The sequence below is a fragment of the Vipera ursinii genome (assembly GCF_947247035.1).
Source record: "Vipera ursinii genome assembly, chromosome: 7".
Taxonomy (NCBI): Eukaryota; Metazoa; Chordata; class Lepidosauria; order Squamata; family Viperidae; genus Vipera; species Vipera ursinii.
The window spans coordinates 38,314,267-38,330,553 of NC_139521.1; the positions used below are offsets into that span (position 1 = coordinate 38,314,267).

Below are 16,287 nucleotides of genomic sequence, written 5' to 3' on the forward strand. Positions count from 1 at the left end.
AGAATAGCTTGGCTCCCTCTGCTTTGTGGCAGCCCCTGAGATATTGGATCACTGCTATCATGTCACCCCTCACCCTTCTCTTCGTTAAACTACACATACCCAATTCCAGCAACCATTCCCTATTTTCCTAATTCACTTTTTCACTTTTCCTAATTCACTCTAAAGCTTTCCCTGCGCAGAGCCTTAAGTAACACCAGCTGCCTGCAATTAGTGCAGGTTCGCATCCCACCAGGCTCAAGGTTGACTCAGCTTTCCATCCTTCCAAGGTAGGTAAAATGAGGACCCAGATTGTTGGGGGCAATAAGCTGACTTTGTAATAATGCTGCTTGGGGGGGGGGTGAAAGCCCTAATAAACAGGCATATACACAGAACGAAGGCTATTGCTAAGCACATTGATTTGTGCTTTAAATTGTAAGCCACCCTGAGTCTTCAGAGAAGGGCAGGATATAAATGGGATTTTTAAAAAAAAGACCAAATGGGAGATCCGCTCCAGGTTTTCCAGCCAGCCCGCCCAGTTCCTGAGTCAAATGTGTCCTTAGAGCTAAGCCGCTGCTCTGGCTGCTGCCTTCCCCACCTGCCTTTCAAGTTGGGATATACTACAGCTGCTCTTCAACTTTAGAAGGAAAGACGCCCAGACCCCAGCCTGTAAAAAATCACAGACTGCAGCTTCTTCTCCAATTGGTCCCGCTTTCCCTGCGCAGACTAAATGGGAGATCCGCTCCAGGTTTTCCAGCCAGCCCTGTCCCTAAATTTTCAGCACCCGGCGTATAAGACGACCCCTGACTTTTGAGAAGATTTTCATGGGTTAAAAAGTAGTCTTATATGCTGGAAAATACGGTAACTTAAATAAGACACATGCTTAGAAAAGTGCCAACCTATTCATAGACCAAAAAAACCCTAAGGAATTACAATACTCCAAATAGAAAAAGATAAATCTAAGATTATATAAAATTGCTTAATCCCTTTGTTGCTGAAATGCTGTCCTAATCTAATAGAACCATATGGCCTACCTTTAAGAACTGTACACAATTCTGGTCTGGTTTTCTTGCAACCTCCATTAGGCAAATTTGAATGAAGGAAGATTGAATAAATTTCATCTTGACACTCGGTACTTACGGATCTTATTCCAATATATAGATACCTTATTTAAAAATAAAAAAGCATGCTTAATTCATAGAAAACTTTTTTTTTAATCTGTGTGAATGTCCTTTATTTTCTGGAATTCCTGTTTACAACTCAACTCTTCCTACAGTTCTCCAAAATATCTGTGATAATTCTTTATATTTTACTTATCTTCATTTTGAGGATAACATTTCTCTGAATACTTGATTATCATAAAGGAAGGATCTATTAATTAAACCATAATTAGAATATTGTGTCTGATAATTCATTTTGCTGTACTTATGCTTATTAGGAAAATCCAAGAACATTAAAAAAAATCTGAATGCATGCCAACATTTGTAATCTAGGGTTGGGTGAAATTCTTGATTTTATTTCATCTCATTGTCATTTTTCTCAGCCTCAGGCTTATTCCATTTAGTTTCTACCAGTTCTAAAAAAAAATGAAATACTCCTTTTTAACATCTTTAATGCATATAATTTCCTAATATTTCTTAATAACTTAATTTTGTAAGAAATTTTCTCTAATTAATTAACTGTGGTGCTCTATTGCAGGGGTCCCCAACCTGTAGGCTATGGCCCACTACCAGGCCATGGCTTGCTGGCCACTGGGCCATGGAACAGGCTGGCCAGTGCATGCATGTGTTTGCACACACTGACCCCCTCTCATGTTAGCACCACTACCACTATACAAATGGGGTGCTGCGCAGGGTAAATGGGGCACTGCATGGCAAAAAAATGGGGCACCATGTGGTGAAAACGGGGCAGTGCTAGCACCGCATGGCAAAAATAGGGAGGTGCTAGCACCTATGAGGTAAAAACAGGTTGGTGTGTCACACGGGTGCTAGCACCCTCCTCTTTGTGTCACGCATGCTCACGGCCCTGTTTATGTGTGCATGTGTGTAAAATGCTTCCCCCTTCCTTTCCCTCTGGTCCACCAACTGAGAAAGATTGGAGACCTCTGGTCTATTGTATGCCATTTATAGATACATAGATTCACACTCACACACACACATATAAAATGCATTTATACATACATACATACAAATATATTGTATTTAAATAAATTTCAGGATAAATCATTAATAATGATGTGAACTAAACAATGTAGGCAATAATAAGCTACTAAAATAAATGTCCTTCATATACTTCTGCATTTTCGACATGTATTTATTTAACTGAGTAAAGATTCATAATAATAAGATTTATTACTCTTCCTATTTGCACTTCTCCCTTTGGTGAGATGTCACTAAGGCCTGATGGTCTCTACCATCTGCTGCACAGTTTGCATTTGGGTGCTACAAATCTGTCATTAATTTCTATTAACTATTGGCCTAGCAACTGTGTTCTAACCTTCTATTCCACATTAGCCACTAGTCATATGGATTAAAACAATGGAAATGACTGAATCATAGCCTCATCCATGCACTTTTACAATAGAAACTGCATGTTAGAAAAGTCCAACTCGAAATGGCAATCCTTGGATAAGGACTGAAGCCACACCAGTAAAGAAGTGTGTAAATCCATCCAGTGCTAAATAGCTAAGACTGCATTATATCACTCATTTGAATCTAAAGTAGCATCTCTTAACACTTTCAGATAGAAGCCTTTTCCACCCCTACAGTATCAGATATTTTTACATTCAGTGTTTAATGCTTCCAAGCTATTATTTTTTCCACTCCAGTGAGTATTTTAAATTGTTTCCATTCTGTGTTAATCGTTTTACTAAAACAAGGCCAGGATGTTGTCATATTCAGAAACAAACACTTAACAGTGGATTAAATTCCAGTAGCAGCTCTTTGACATTAAAGAAGCAGTTGTTTACACCGAGAAGGCAAAATGGTATAAACTTTTTAGTATGAATGTGCAGGTATGAAATTTAACTAAAGTCCCATCTGAAGTAAATTCACAAAGCAATATCTGCTCTACCCACCCCACTTTAAAACAAACTCTATTGTGTGAAGCATCTTAATAAATTGAAACATGTTGCTACTGAAGTTTCAAGTGCCATTTTGAGCCACATCACACATTTTGTATAGCTGTAATCTATTATGCTGTTTGGGTCCATATTGGTCCCTTACATTAGGAGTCCTCAACCTTGGCAACTTTAAGATTTGTGGACTTCAACTCCCAGAATTCCTCAGACAGCAAATCTGGCTGAGGAATTCTGGGAGTTGAAGTCCACAAGTCTTAAAGTTGCCAAGGTTGGAGACCCCTGCCTTACATTATCTGAAACCTTTATTACTTTATCTGCCAATTACCAATAGAGGTGTTCAAATATAGTTGAAAGCAGGCTTGCTTCTTATCTGTTTGGAAAGAAACATGAAGGTTCTTGTACAGTAAGTTCCAATACAGAAGCCTAGTTTGAGACTTGTTCTACCTTACTGAATATCTGTTTATTTTCCTTGACCTCACATCATCAAAAAGTTAACAAATAGCATATAAATATCAGTTGAGAGCTATCACATAAAATGCATTTATTGAAATACTGTCAAAGTGCAGGAGGAAATTCAGAATATTTACCTAGTGTATTAAGTGAAAATATATTGCCTTCTCCTTAGCTCTTTGGAGACATCAATAAAAATAAATAATTTAATTGAAATTATTTTAGAGGGATCCAGAGAACATGAACTAATTTTATATGCAAATTATAGCTGTAATGGATTGTATCTACAAAAGGGGAGGTGATATAATGGACTATGTAAAACTGCAGTTTAAAGGGAAAGAGGGATGATGAGACAAGAGACAATATAGCCTGAAACTAGATCGTAGAAAGAGGAAGAGATTTAGGATAGCCATTCTTTAGAATTTCCCAGGGTACACCACTGGGGTGAGAGTAGCATAGGTTGAATCTCACAAGATTCTGTCTATTGGTGTGAGCAAATAAAGAATTGAACTTTGATTGGACTGTTCTATGTCACTCTTGGGCTAAATGTGGCAACAGCCCATCATCCTTCATAGACTTACACTTTAAAATAGAGTAAGATTATGGATTTAACATATACAGCAGAATATTGTTGTTGTTAGTTGCGAAGTCGTGTCTGGCTCGTTCTTGTATAGTTCTTCTGTGTAATTTTGCCACCTCTTAATCTTTTTTGCCTCTGTTAGGTCCCTGCCATTTTGGTCCATTATCATGCCCATTTTTGCATGAAACGTTTCCTTCATCTCTCCAATTTTCTTGAAGAGATCTCTAGTCCTCCCTATTCTATTGTTTTCTTCTATTTCTTTGCACTGTTCATTTAAGAAGCCATTCTTATCTTTTCTAGCTATTCTCTGGAATTCTGCATTCAATTGGGTGTATCTTTCTTTTTCTCCCTTGCCCTTCACTTCGCTCCTTTCCTCAGCTATTTGCAAAGCTTCCTCAGACAGACATTTTGCTTTCTCGCATTTCTTTTTTCTTTGGGATGGCTTTAGTTGCTACCTCTTTTACAATGTTGCGAACCTCTATCCATAACTCTTCAGGCACTCTGTCTATCAGATCTAATTCATTAAATCTATTTGTCACCTCTACTGTGTATTCATCAGTGATATGATTTAGTTCATAACTGAGTGGCCTAGTGCTTTTCCCTACTTTTTTCAGTTTAAGCCTAAACTTTGCAATGAGAAGCTCATGGTCTGAGCCACAGTCAGCTCCTGATCTTGTTTTTACTGACTGTATAGAGCTTCTCCATCTTTGGCTGCAGAGCACATAGTCAATCTGATTTCTGTGTTGACCGTCTGGTGACGTCCATGTGTAGAGCCATCTCTTGGGTTGTTGGAAAAGAGTGTTTGCTATGACCATCGTATTCTCTTGACAAAATTCTGTCAGCCTGTGCCCTGCTTCATTTTGTACTCCAAGGCCAAACTTGCCTGTTATTCTGGTTATCTTTTGGCTTCCTACTTTAGCATTCCAATCCCCCATGATGATAAGGACATCATTTTTTGGTGTTAGTTCTATAAGGTGCTGTAGAGCTTCATAGAACTGGTCAATTTCATCCTCTTCAGCACTGGTGGTTGGGGCATAGACTTGGACTACTGTGATATTGAATGGTTTGCCTTGGATTCGAATTGAGATCATTCTGTCATTTTGAGGATTGTATCCCAGTATTGCTTTTCCTACTCTTTTATTGACTATGAAGGCTACTCCATTTCTTCTGAGGGATTCTTGCCCGCAGTAGTATACCTGATGGTCATCTGAATTAAATTCACCCATTCCTGTCCATTTTAGTTCACTGATTCCTAAGATGTCGATATTTAGTCTTGTCATCTCTTGTTTGACCATGTCCAGCTTTCCTTGATTCATGGATCTTACATTCCAGGTTCCTATGGAGAAAAAATCTTTACAGCATCGGACTTTCCTTTCACCACCAGACACATCCACAGCTGAGCATCCTTTCGGCTTTGGCCCAGTCGCTTCATTCTTTCTGGCACTACTAGTACTAGCCCTCTGCTCTTCCCAAGTAGCATATTGGACGCTTTCTGACCTGAGGGGTTCATCTTCCAGCGTCATATCTTTTTACTTTTTGGTACTGTCCATGGGGTTTTCATGGCAAAGATACTGGAGTGGGTTGCCATTTCCTTCTCCAGTGGATCATGTTTTGTGAGAACTTTCTGCTATGATCTGTCCGTCTTGGGTGGCCCTGCACGGCATAGCTCATAGCTTCATTGAATTATGCAAGCCCTTTCACCACGACAAACCAGTAATCCATGAAGGGGCAGAATGTTATAGAGAGTAATAAAGTAAATTATTCTAAAAGCCCTTATCTGTTACTTTGTTTTTAGCCTTACTTTTCAATCAAAAAAATCTCAATGGAGAGAGACATAGGAAATCAATCCAAAAGGAAGCATAGTAACACCATAAAACACTTACAAAACAATTACTATCAGAATTAATGGATTTACTGAAAGATGAACAGTCTGTATCATAATGGAAATAAATGTTCAGTTGAAGCTTTCAAACATAAAAATTAATAATTGTAATTGTGTTTAATTTTCCCAAACTACTCAAAAAGGCAGTTGGGTTCTGTGATCAAAGCCTGGCTCTTTATATGTGTGTCTCAATATTTCACATATGTAGGGGAAGGACTTTTTTCATGCTGCAATGCCCATTATCTTGACTTTTTCACATACACATTCCACAGACACCACTACCTAAATGTTCTAGTTTTTTTAATTCCACAACATAAAAGGAGTCTGATATTAATTCTAACAATAAAAATTGCCAAACTGTTTCAGACCAATTTGCTGTTTCATAGAACTCAAACAGATCAGCAAAATTTTTGTAACAAGTGTACTTTGTCTTCTTTCCTCTCATTTTGGCACTGTCAGTTCCTAAATCCTCATTGGGAGGAATTATTTTCACAAAGTATCCTCATAGCTTTTGTGAAATTGGGGGAGTCCCCACCAATTCTTCTTTTGCTGTTCAATTTTTGAAAAAAAGGGAAAGGAGATCTTAGAGAGAGGCAAGTAAATTTTGAGCCTCATGTCTAGGAGACCAGATTCAAGTCTACCTATGCATGGTCATAATTTATTGAGTGACTTGGCATATCATTACCTATTGAGTTTGTTTTGGTATAAGAATAAAATCGATCTTCACTTTGAACTCAGTGATGAAAGGTAGGAGTGGAAAAGGAGAAGGAAGAGATTAAAAGTAATAATTATTGATCTTGCTGTCTACACAAGCCTCTTAGCTGGATCTTGCATGACCTGGTGTTTTTCTTGCGGCAAGAGAAAACAGAGCTCCAGATCCTTTCAAATTCCATCAAATGAACCAAGATAAGAAGAACATTTTCTAAATCCTTTTCTATAGTGGATTATCTGCTAAGCATTCACAAAAATATAAACTCAGTGATTTTTTTTTCACGCTCTAGTGTTACTGAACACCACACACATTTCTTTACATGCTACAACTTTCCTCAGAGGTAAAACTTTCCTCAGTCCTACAGATTGATTATCTGCATTGAGAAAATGATTTCCATTTAATACAGCTGAGGGTGAGAATGAAGCACTGTGAAGAAAGGAATCTAGCCAACATTTGGTGGGCTTGGGGAGATCTCCCAGATTGAATTGGTCCCGTAGAATCAAGGTTCCCAATCTCTGTTTTAGAAAATAAGGTACAATTTTAGGAAAGGCTGGCCTGTGTGATGGTGAACTGAAACTGAGACAAGTCATGTTTAACATGCCTCAAATTTGGAGTTACTTGACAGTTCTCAGATCATTAATCCTACAGAGAAATTTGTTGATCTTTAAATAGAAATTACAGTTTCTTGATTAACGTGCTCTCACTTCCCCTTTTGTAACACACTTTCAGTTTTGCATCTTTGTTTTTGATTTAAGGTTCTTATTATTTTTCTTTTATGTTCATTCTTTTAAATTTAAATCTATTTCTCACTTCAGATAACAATGTCTAAGGAGCTAATCTAAACATGCAAAATCACATTCCATCATTTTTCTTGTCTTTTTTTTCTTTGAGATAATAGCTGGCACAATGTTATTGTTGATTTGTTTTGCTAGCTTGTAAAGCATTTGAAGCAATGGTGTTTGAAAGTTCCCTTTTGATTGATCTGTCACTTCATTTTCTTTGTTAGGTATGTATTTATTTATACCTTGGCATTTTATTTCTGATCATTGAATGCATGGATATACAAGTTTACATTCAGAGGTTGGTTGGTTGGTTAGCTAGTTGATTAGTTAGTTAGTTAGTTGGAATTTTATCCTACCTTTATTACTTTTATAAGTAACTCAAGGGGATAAACATATTTAATACTCCTTCTCCTCTTTTTCCCCACAACAACCCCAGAGAAGTGAACAATCCCAGAAAAATTCACTGGCCCGAAGTCACCCAGTCGGCTTTCATATCTAAAGTGGGACTAGAGGTCACTGTCTCCTGGCTTCTAGGCCAGCACTTTAGCCACTCTATCAAACTGGCTGTAAAATATACATAATCCCTTCTTTTATTTGCAAATAAATTCCTTTTTCCAGGACTGCAGTTGTGAAGTGAAATATTATCTAATAAGAGACAGAACTGAGTGGACATTCTCCAACAAGAAAAAGGATCTCTATATTCCTATTTCTGAATGCCATAGACATAGCACTTTTCCAGATTACAGTTAATGAAATATAATAAGGTTATGTTAAAAAGGCAAAAGTGTCCCATAAATTAATGCAGGATCTTCTTTTGAACCATTAGATAAAGTCCTCTTTAGCACCTGCACGCACATACTTATAAAAAGAAATTGATATCTCTTAATTCACTGAATGGGTATTCTTATCCCAAATAAATTGGATTATTTTTCTGGATTAGAAAGAAATTCTGTGAGGAGGTGATTCAAAGTATTTTCTGTTTGAAATTAAGCTCCTATGTCTTTAATAGCAATTGGTGTCAGTTATGAACAATGAGATCCACATGTGAGGGTTCCAATTTAGTGGTTTATTGCTCAAGCCTATACTCAGGAATCTTCACTAATTAATAGTTTGCATTTGGGTAAAACTACTGTAGGTGAAGTTCAATGGCATTCAAGGGAGTCAGACTACATTGTTTGTGACTACAGAAAGAATCTAAATTAATTCCCTACTTGACTTTCTCCCTGGCTTTGCCAGTTTCTCACTGACATCTACATGGATTCCACAGGTCTGACTTTTCTTTAATGGATGCAGGGATACAAAACTTTGCTTGCTGCCTATTTGATTCAAAAGCAAGCAATATAGTTAGACAGTTATTTTTAAGTAATGGGCAGAAGATGGTATATCAGAAATCATAGTCTCCAACAGACAATATGGAGAGAAGATCACTGCTCTGGTAACATTCTTCTTTGTGTTATTATACATTGCACTTACCTGTTCCAGCAGTCCGGCCTGGCCTGATAGCTCTAATTGGGGTCTCAGTTGTTTTTAATATTGTTTTTCACTATTGTTCAATCTGTATACCTACCTTACTCTGTACACCGCCCCGAGTCCCTCGGGAGAAGGGCGGTTTATAAAAATAAATAAATAAATAAATAAATAAATAAATAAATAAATAAATAAATAAATAAATAAATAAATAAATAAATAAATAAATTATCCTTGATGATATTCACTATGGGGAAAAAATGTTAAATTTTTTTTTTCATTCAATTGTTTTCTGATTCTCAGAGAGTGCCTGGACACATCCCTGCTGCTTTTTAAGCAGGTTTTTCACAAGTAGTTTACCATTGCTTCATTTGTAAGGCTAAAAGTGAGTGACCAAGGTCACTCAGCTAGCTTTGTGCCAATAAAACATTTACTAGCTTCAGTTTATTTTTGTGCAAATAAATTGTGCAAGTAAAACACTTACTTGTTCCAATTTAATGCAGCTTTAACCTTGGCTACAACATTGTACAAACAAATGCAACACAAGTTTTCTCAACTACATGAACTGTCCTGGCAAATGTGATCTTAGATTAGAAGTGTCAAACTGGCAGCCTGCAGGCCGGATGCATCACACACACAGGCCACACCCACCCTGGTTCCGCAAAGGCCAAAAATGCCATGGTACATCATGATACATCACAGGATGTGATCAAGTTTGACACCCATGTTTTAGATCAGACATGTCAAACACAAGGCCCGGGGGCCAGATGCGGCCCGCAAAGTGGTTTCATGTGGCCCGCGAAGCCATCCTGGAAACAGTGAGGGACCGGCCCCCACTGCCTTGGCCCTGGCCCAGGGACTCTCCTACCAGAGACCCCCAGATCTGTCCCACTCCTGCCCAGGCCCCCATAGGCACCCTTGATGTGAACGATGTAGAGCTGGCCATGCCCACCCAGTAGGCCATACACACTCTAGCCACGCCCACCCAGTAGGCCACGCCCACCCTGGCCATACCCACCCGGCCCCTTGAGGGCAACCGCATTGCTGATGCAGCCCTCAGTGAAATTGAGTTTGACACCCCTGTTTTAGATGAATTATATTAGCCGTGTAGGATTTGGTTGCCAAATTTCTAAAAATGTAAAATTTTCCAATTTAAAAATTAATAGGAGAAAACCAGGTGGTGTACTTTACTTCTTAAAAAGTTGATGAAAAGATGTATTCTATCTTTCCTCAACTTTTAAAACCCAATTGATAGCCATGTTTCCCCTCCTTTCTACAATATGCATACTTTCTAAACTGGTCAAGTGATTTTTGAATCCATTGGCTATTTCAAATAAAACTCCATGCTTCTCTGCCCCTTTGGTATGGATGTTTTCAGAAAAAGGACAAACATTAACCCTATTTTATTCCTGGTAGGATCATTGCTGAATGATTGTAATCCTTAGTCCATTGAGATTTTTTTTAAAAAAATTCAAACTTTTTGGAATAATTATCTTACGAATTTTCTGCATGGTCCTGAAGATTATTTACAATTGATTTATATTTATAATTTCAAAACTTTAAAATAATGTCAGCAAATAGAAGGGCAACATTCCCAGCCTTTATTTCCATTTAATAGTGGATACTTCATTTTTAAAAGAACAGGAACATTTGTGTGATTGTTCTTTCAAAGAAATTATTTGCAAATAATTAAATTAATTAGAAGGGTAAATTTTTAAAAAGAGTCACATACAGTAAATTGTAAATAAATGGTTTAACAGCAAGAAATATATATTAGAGAGTAGTCTGATTTGTTAATAGTCAAACAAAAATTATTGTTGGCAATTTATCCAGATAATTGTCATGTCCACTGCTGACTATTCAATGAACAATTTAAGAACACAATTTAAGAACATTGCCTTTGATTATAACTATTGTTTAACTTTCAACAAACTAATATACATTATTGAAACAAATGTTTATTTGGGCCATTATATTAATTTGCTCAGTATTTCTGTAGATTGAAAACAGATAGATAGATAGATAGATAGATAGATAGATAGATAGATAGATAGATAGATAGATAGATAGAGGTAGAGGGGTGTGTGTGTGTGTGTGTGTGTGTAGCAATTTAGCAAGAGAACAATAGTTAACAAAAACAGTAGATTTGGTAAAATACTAAATAAAAATAATATTAATACCTCTTACAATACTAGACAACACAGTATCAACAATAGAGACCTTCAAGTTTCTAGGTTTTATAAAATCTCCAGATTTAAAATGGGTACCTAACCTCAAAAATATCATCAAAAAGCATAATAAAGAATGTTCTTCCTGCGGCAGCTCAGAAAGCTCAGACTGCCCAAGAAGCTGCTGATACAGTTCTACAAAGGAATTATTGAGTCTGTCATTTGCACCTCTATAACTGTCTGGTTTGGCACTGCAACCAAACAAGACAGACACAGACTTCAACAAATAGTTAAAACTGCAGAAAAAACAATTGTGACCAGCCTGGCTTCCATTGAGGACCTGCATACTGCATGAGCAAGAAAGAGGGCTGTGAAAATATCCACAGGACCCCCACATCCTGGATATAAACTATTTCAACTTCTTCCCTCAAGACAACGCTATAGGGCCTTGTATACCAGAATGACTAGACATGACAGTTTTTTCCTACATGCAGTCACTCTGCTTAACAACTAATTACCACAACACTGTCAAAATACTTAGTAAAGCTGTATTAGTATGCTACTCCTCATCTTTCCTATTACCTATCCTTATCTTCTTATCACTATAACTTTGTTGCTTACAATTTATATTGTTTTTTAATATCTTAATATGATTTATGTTGTTTGCTTAGCTAGTACTCTATGACTATCACTAAGTGTTGCATCTTATGATTTATGATGAAGTGTTGTATTTTATGATTTATGATGAATGTATTTTCATGTTTATGATCATGTTTATCACTATTACTTGTATGTACACTGAGAGCTTATGCACCAGAGACAAATTCCTTGTGTATCCAATCATGCTTGGCCTTTAAAGAATTCTATTCTATTCTAATATTATTACAGTTCTTAAGCCTAATAGAAAACTTTTATACTATACTAATGTTTTACAAGCTGTTTATACATATTTTTGTGGGGCAAGAACCCTGTGTTACACTTTGGGGATGAAATGTCATATAAAAATATTTTTTTAAGTATTTGAAGTAGATGTAAAAATTGTAATAAATAAATTGATGTCATATGTAGCTAGTCACATGGATCAAACAATGAATTTAGTTATCTCTGGAAAATCAAATACAAGGCAATTCTCAGCATGCACAGTCTGTAAAAGATACTTATATATAGAATTAATGTAATGTAATGTAAGTCACCCCAAATCTGAATCTAAAAGGAATATTGGGGAAAGTTATGAGAATGTGCTAAAGACTCTGTTTTCTCTCTTTTAGGTGCTGAAGGAGTAGAAGCCCAGTGTAAAAGATTTGAAGTTAGCTCAAGTGAAGATGGTAGGGTTCTTTTCTCTGCTGATGAAGAAGAGATTGTCATTGGAGCAGACAGACTGAAGGTCACTGGTAGGTAGTAAGAGTTGGGTCTCTAACCCTGAATGCATTTCACTTGTGGGAAAATGAATTTATATAGTATGTGCATGTATTGTGTGTGTGTATGAATATTTATATACATATATAAACGTATGTGTATATAAAGATATTTATATACATTTATAGATGCACACACACACAACCCCATATATTGTATGCAAGTTTTATACATCTGTAGAATCTTTTAGAAAGAGGGTGAATACTATTCATTATTATATTCAAGATTTGTACCAATATATATATTTCATTATTCTGAATTAAGAACTGTGATTTTCTTCTATTGTAGCACTACAATTTTATTGTTCAAGTTACAATTTTCATTTCTTGTTCTTTTCCCCATTAAAAGCTTAGTTAGATACTGCCCTTTGGCATCATAAAAGGTATCATTATAGTCAACTATATAATGTACTCTGAATGTCAGCTCTAATTTCTCTGATTTAAGACTACCATAATCTAGTTATAGTACTCAGTCAAGAGTTATTATTAATGAAGGAGCATCTTCAACCAGTAAAGTCAGAACTACTGAATTTCAGGCATGATTTTCTCTCATAATTTTAAATTATTTCTAATGAAAGATTATTTGTTCAGGCATGCTATTTGAATTCATTGCTATCAGCTTGATAGCACAGATGGTGTACAATTTTCTCTGCTGAAACCTATTGGATGCCTTTTGTTATGATAGTTTCTTACCCAGCTCATAATCATCAGAGTCCCATATCCATGATTGAGACATGAATGTTAAATCCCTATCCCAAAATGAGTTTTTAATAGGACCATAATTGTATGTTTTGCAAGTTCAAAATCTCCACCTAGATTTTGCTCAAGTCAGATTCCCACTTTCAGAAACATTTCACTTAAATATACAGAATGCTTCAAACTCTAATATATCTGCAAACTCTTTCTGCATGTTATAGTCTGTTCAAGTCTTTTTAGGAAATTGTGGTGAGGGCTTGCCCATGGTGGCTGTAATACATTGACCACAATATTTCTCCAGGATTGGTGCAGAGGAAGAATACAATTATTTATTATAATGTCATCTAGCAGAAAGAATGAAAAGTTTAGATTAATTTACAATAAAATGAAGCGTAGATATTTAGACATGAGAGCCTTGCCCATAATTTACAATTACATAGACTTCCATTAAATTAAAAAATAGATATTAAATATTTATTTTCCTTTTCATTAAAGAAATTAAGATTAAACATTTATAAGAACCAAGCAGCAAACCTGCCAGGCCTAGTCTAACTAAAGAATGATGGTATGTCTTTCTGTATTATAAGGATAATATGTGTATCTAAAAAGATGGAAGTCTTTTAAAAATACTCAGTGATATTTTTTGTCAGTATGTCATGTCACAGGGCATATTATAGATGAACTGATGCAAGCCATGGATATGTAACGTAATTTGAGGTCAATACTCAAGGGCAAGTACAAAGACAGTTCTATCTGTCTTTTGGCTTGGGGAATATAATGCCTTTTGGCAGTATTCTAGTTATATCTTGCAATCATAATTCATTCTTTTGTAACCCCAAGGCTACATGACATGGGTCAACTCTTGATGACCACTAGAGAGCTGCCACATTATAGAAAATAGAGGCCAATATCCAACAACTGGAATCTTATGTTGGATCCCCTGTAGAAAACTGCTTATTTTCTGTCGTATATATATCCTTAAGCTGCTTGGCTTCTACATATTTAAAAGAAGATTTTCCTATTTTACTTCTGTCAAAAACTTTGAAGTTAATCTATCTTCATCAGACTATAAATTGACTTACATATAATCATTTTAATATCTTGCCTTCCATTAAAAATTCCAAGCAATTAAGAATAATCATTTAAATCAATGGGGAAAAAACTTTTAGTTATATAGCCTAGTTCCAATATATTCTAGGACACTTAAGCTAAACAACATGATTGGAAAGATTTTGCTTCCAAATCTAAGTAACAAAAAAAAAGCTAACCTTCCTTAAACATTAACTGTCAAGGCAGATCCCCTTGTGCGTTGTAAAAAGAAATGCTGTCCAACTGTTCTGGTGATGCTAACATCAGACAAGAACAAAGCTCTCCAGTCAGATTTCATCCTCAGTGGAATATGATTGAGATCATTAAAGCAGCTTTAATCAAAGTGTATGGAAAATTGTCTTGAGTTAAATAAAGAGATGGAGGTCTCCATGGCTTATATCCTGCCTAATCATTTGGACAAGATCAGGAGGAAAAGAAGGTGGTCTAAGAAGGCCTAGAAATGCCTCACTTTCTTCTCTAATTTGGACTAAGCCTCTTAGCTTTATCTTCCATCTGCAGTGGAAGCAGCCACACATGATCAGTGACTTCCAAATATTGTCCTTCAGTATCCAAAATACAGCATCAATAAAATACCATTAAGATAAAATACAATTGCAAGCAATGTTTTCATCAGGAATGTGTCAGTGTTAGGGCAAAATCAAAACTCAAAGAAACTCTAAAATACCCTTCTAGAGGGGAAAAAAATCATATAAGTCTCTTTTAACTAAAAAGGAGCAGGTAGCACATTTGCATAGCAAAAGCTATCCAAATCATCCAGCAAAAGAATTCTTCATTATTTTAGCGCTTTGTGAAAACTGTTCTCATTTTTTAAAAAAATATATTTCATCTCTTGTAGGAATCCTTCCAAAAGTATAAGCCAATCAATTCAGTCCAGTAACAATACCACTTAGAGGTATACTTCAGTTTGCCTCAGAGATCTAGAAAGCTAGATGAGAGTCCTTTCCAAGACTGCAAAAATTGGAGCTCAGTGGCTAATGTGGTTAGAATGTTGTGTTGACAATCAGCAAGCCTGTGTTCAAGATTTAAGTACTGCTGTGTGAAAGATTGAGCTCCCGTCATTTGCTCCAGCTCCTACCCACGGTTCAAAAGTGTGCAAAAGTGAGTAGGTACATAAGTACCACTTTGGTGGGCTCATTAACAGGGATATGAAGGAACCCCCAACCAGGAGTCCCACAGGCAACAGTGATGACACCATTAATCCTTTCAACCCAGAAGCACCTCAGTGCTTCCAACTCAAACAGATGGGACTATACAGTTAGAACAAAACAAAGCCCCCAGGATTTAATCCCTGCAGATTAATGTCAAATGACAGGCCTCAATATTGGCCAATTAGTTTACATAAATATATTGCACTTTTCATATTCCATCAGAATGGAGAAAATCCATCACCCTTTCACTAAATATAAAAGAAGTCAGTAAATTATGACCCTATTAGCTTGCTAACCTTTTTCATTCAAACTATATGCTATATATTTTAATGGGAACTGACTGATTGGCTGCCTCAGAACAGTATGATTGCAAAATAAACTCGCTTAACAGAGGATCATTCAACACTGTATGGTTGTACCCAGATGATAGATAAGTAGGTAGGCAGGCAGGCAGGCAGGCAGGCAGACAGACAGACAGACAGACAGACACTATATGTGTATGTGCATTTGCATATGTATACGTACATGTACATATATATGTATGTATATGTATCTATTTAGGGCAAATTTTAAGTGATATTTATTGATTTGAAGGCAGTAAGGGTTAATCGTTACCACCAATAATAATTTGGGGAGGGGGAAGCAAATTAAACACAACCTGTTACAGGCTCATAATTATGTTTCAGAAAAATAAAAAGATTATCCTAAAAGATAGTTACTACTAATGATAATAGCATCTGTAAGAGAATATGGAGAATATACTAGAACATTGAATAATAGGGTTGAACTCTACTGTTCCGTGCTACCAGATTTGAATTAAAG

General features: G+C 36.2%; 1 protein-coding gene across 3 annotated transcripts in view; it reads left to right on the forward strand.

Annotated features, from left to right (window-relative positions):
• The window catches only part of SGCZ (sarcoglycan zeta), a gene marked incomplete at both ends in the record, with an annotated part of 682,592 nt that overhangs the window by 610,033 nt on the left and 56,272 nt on the right, over positions 1-16,287 (forward strand). For 2 of the 3 annotated variants that reach the window (XM_083367758.1, XM_083367759.1), the window contains one exon: positions 12,365-12,487. The exons of the other annotated variant lie outside the window; for it this stretch is intronic. In XM_083367758.1, coding sequence (XP_083223884.1) covers positions 12,365-12,487 — 123 coding nt within the window. The remainder of the gene's footprint in view (positions 1-12,364; positions 12,488-16,287) is intronic. 3 annotated transcript variants of the gene reach the window in all.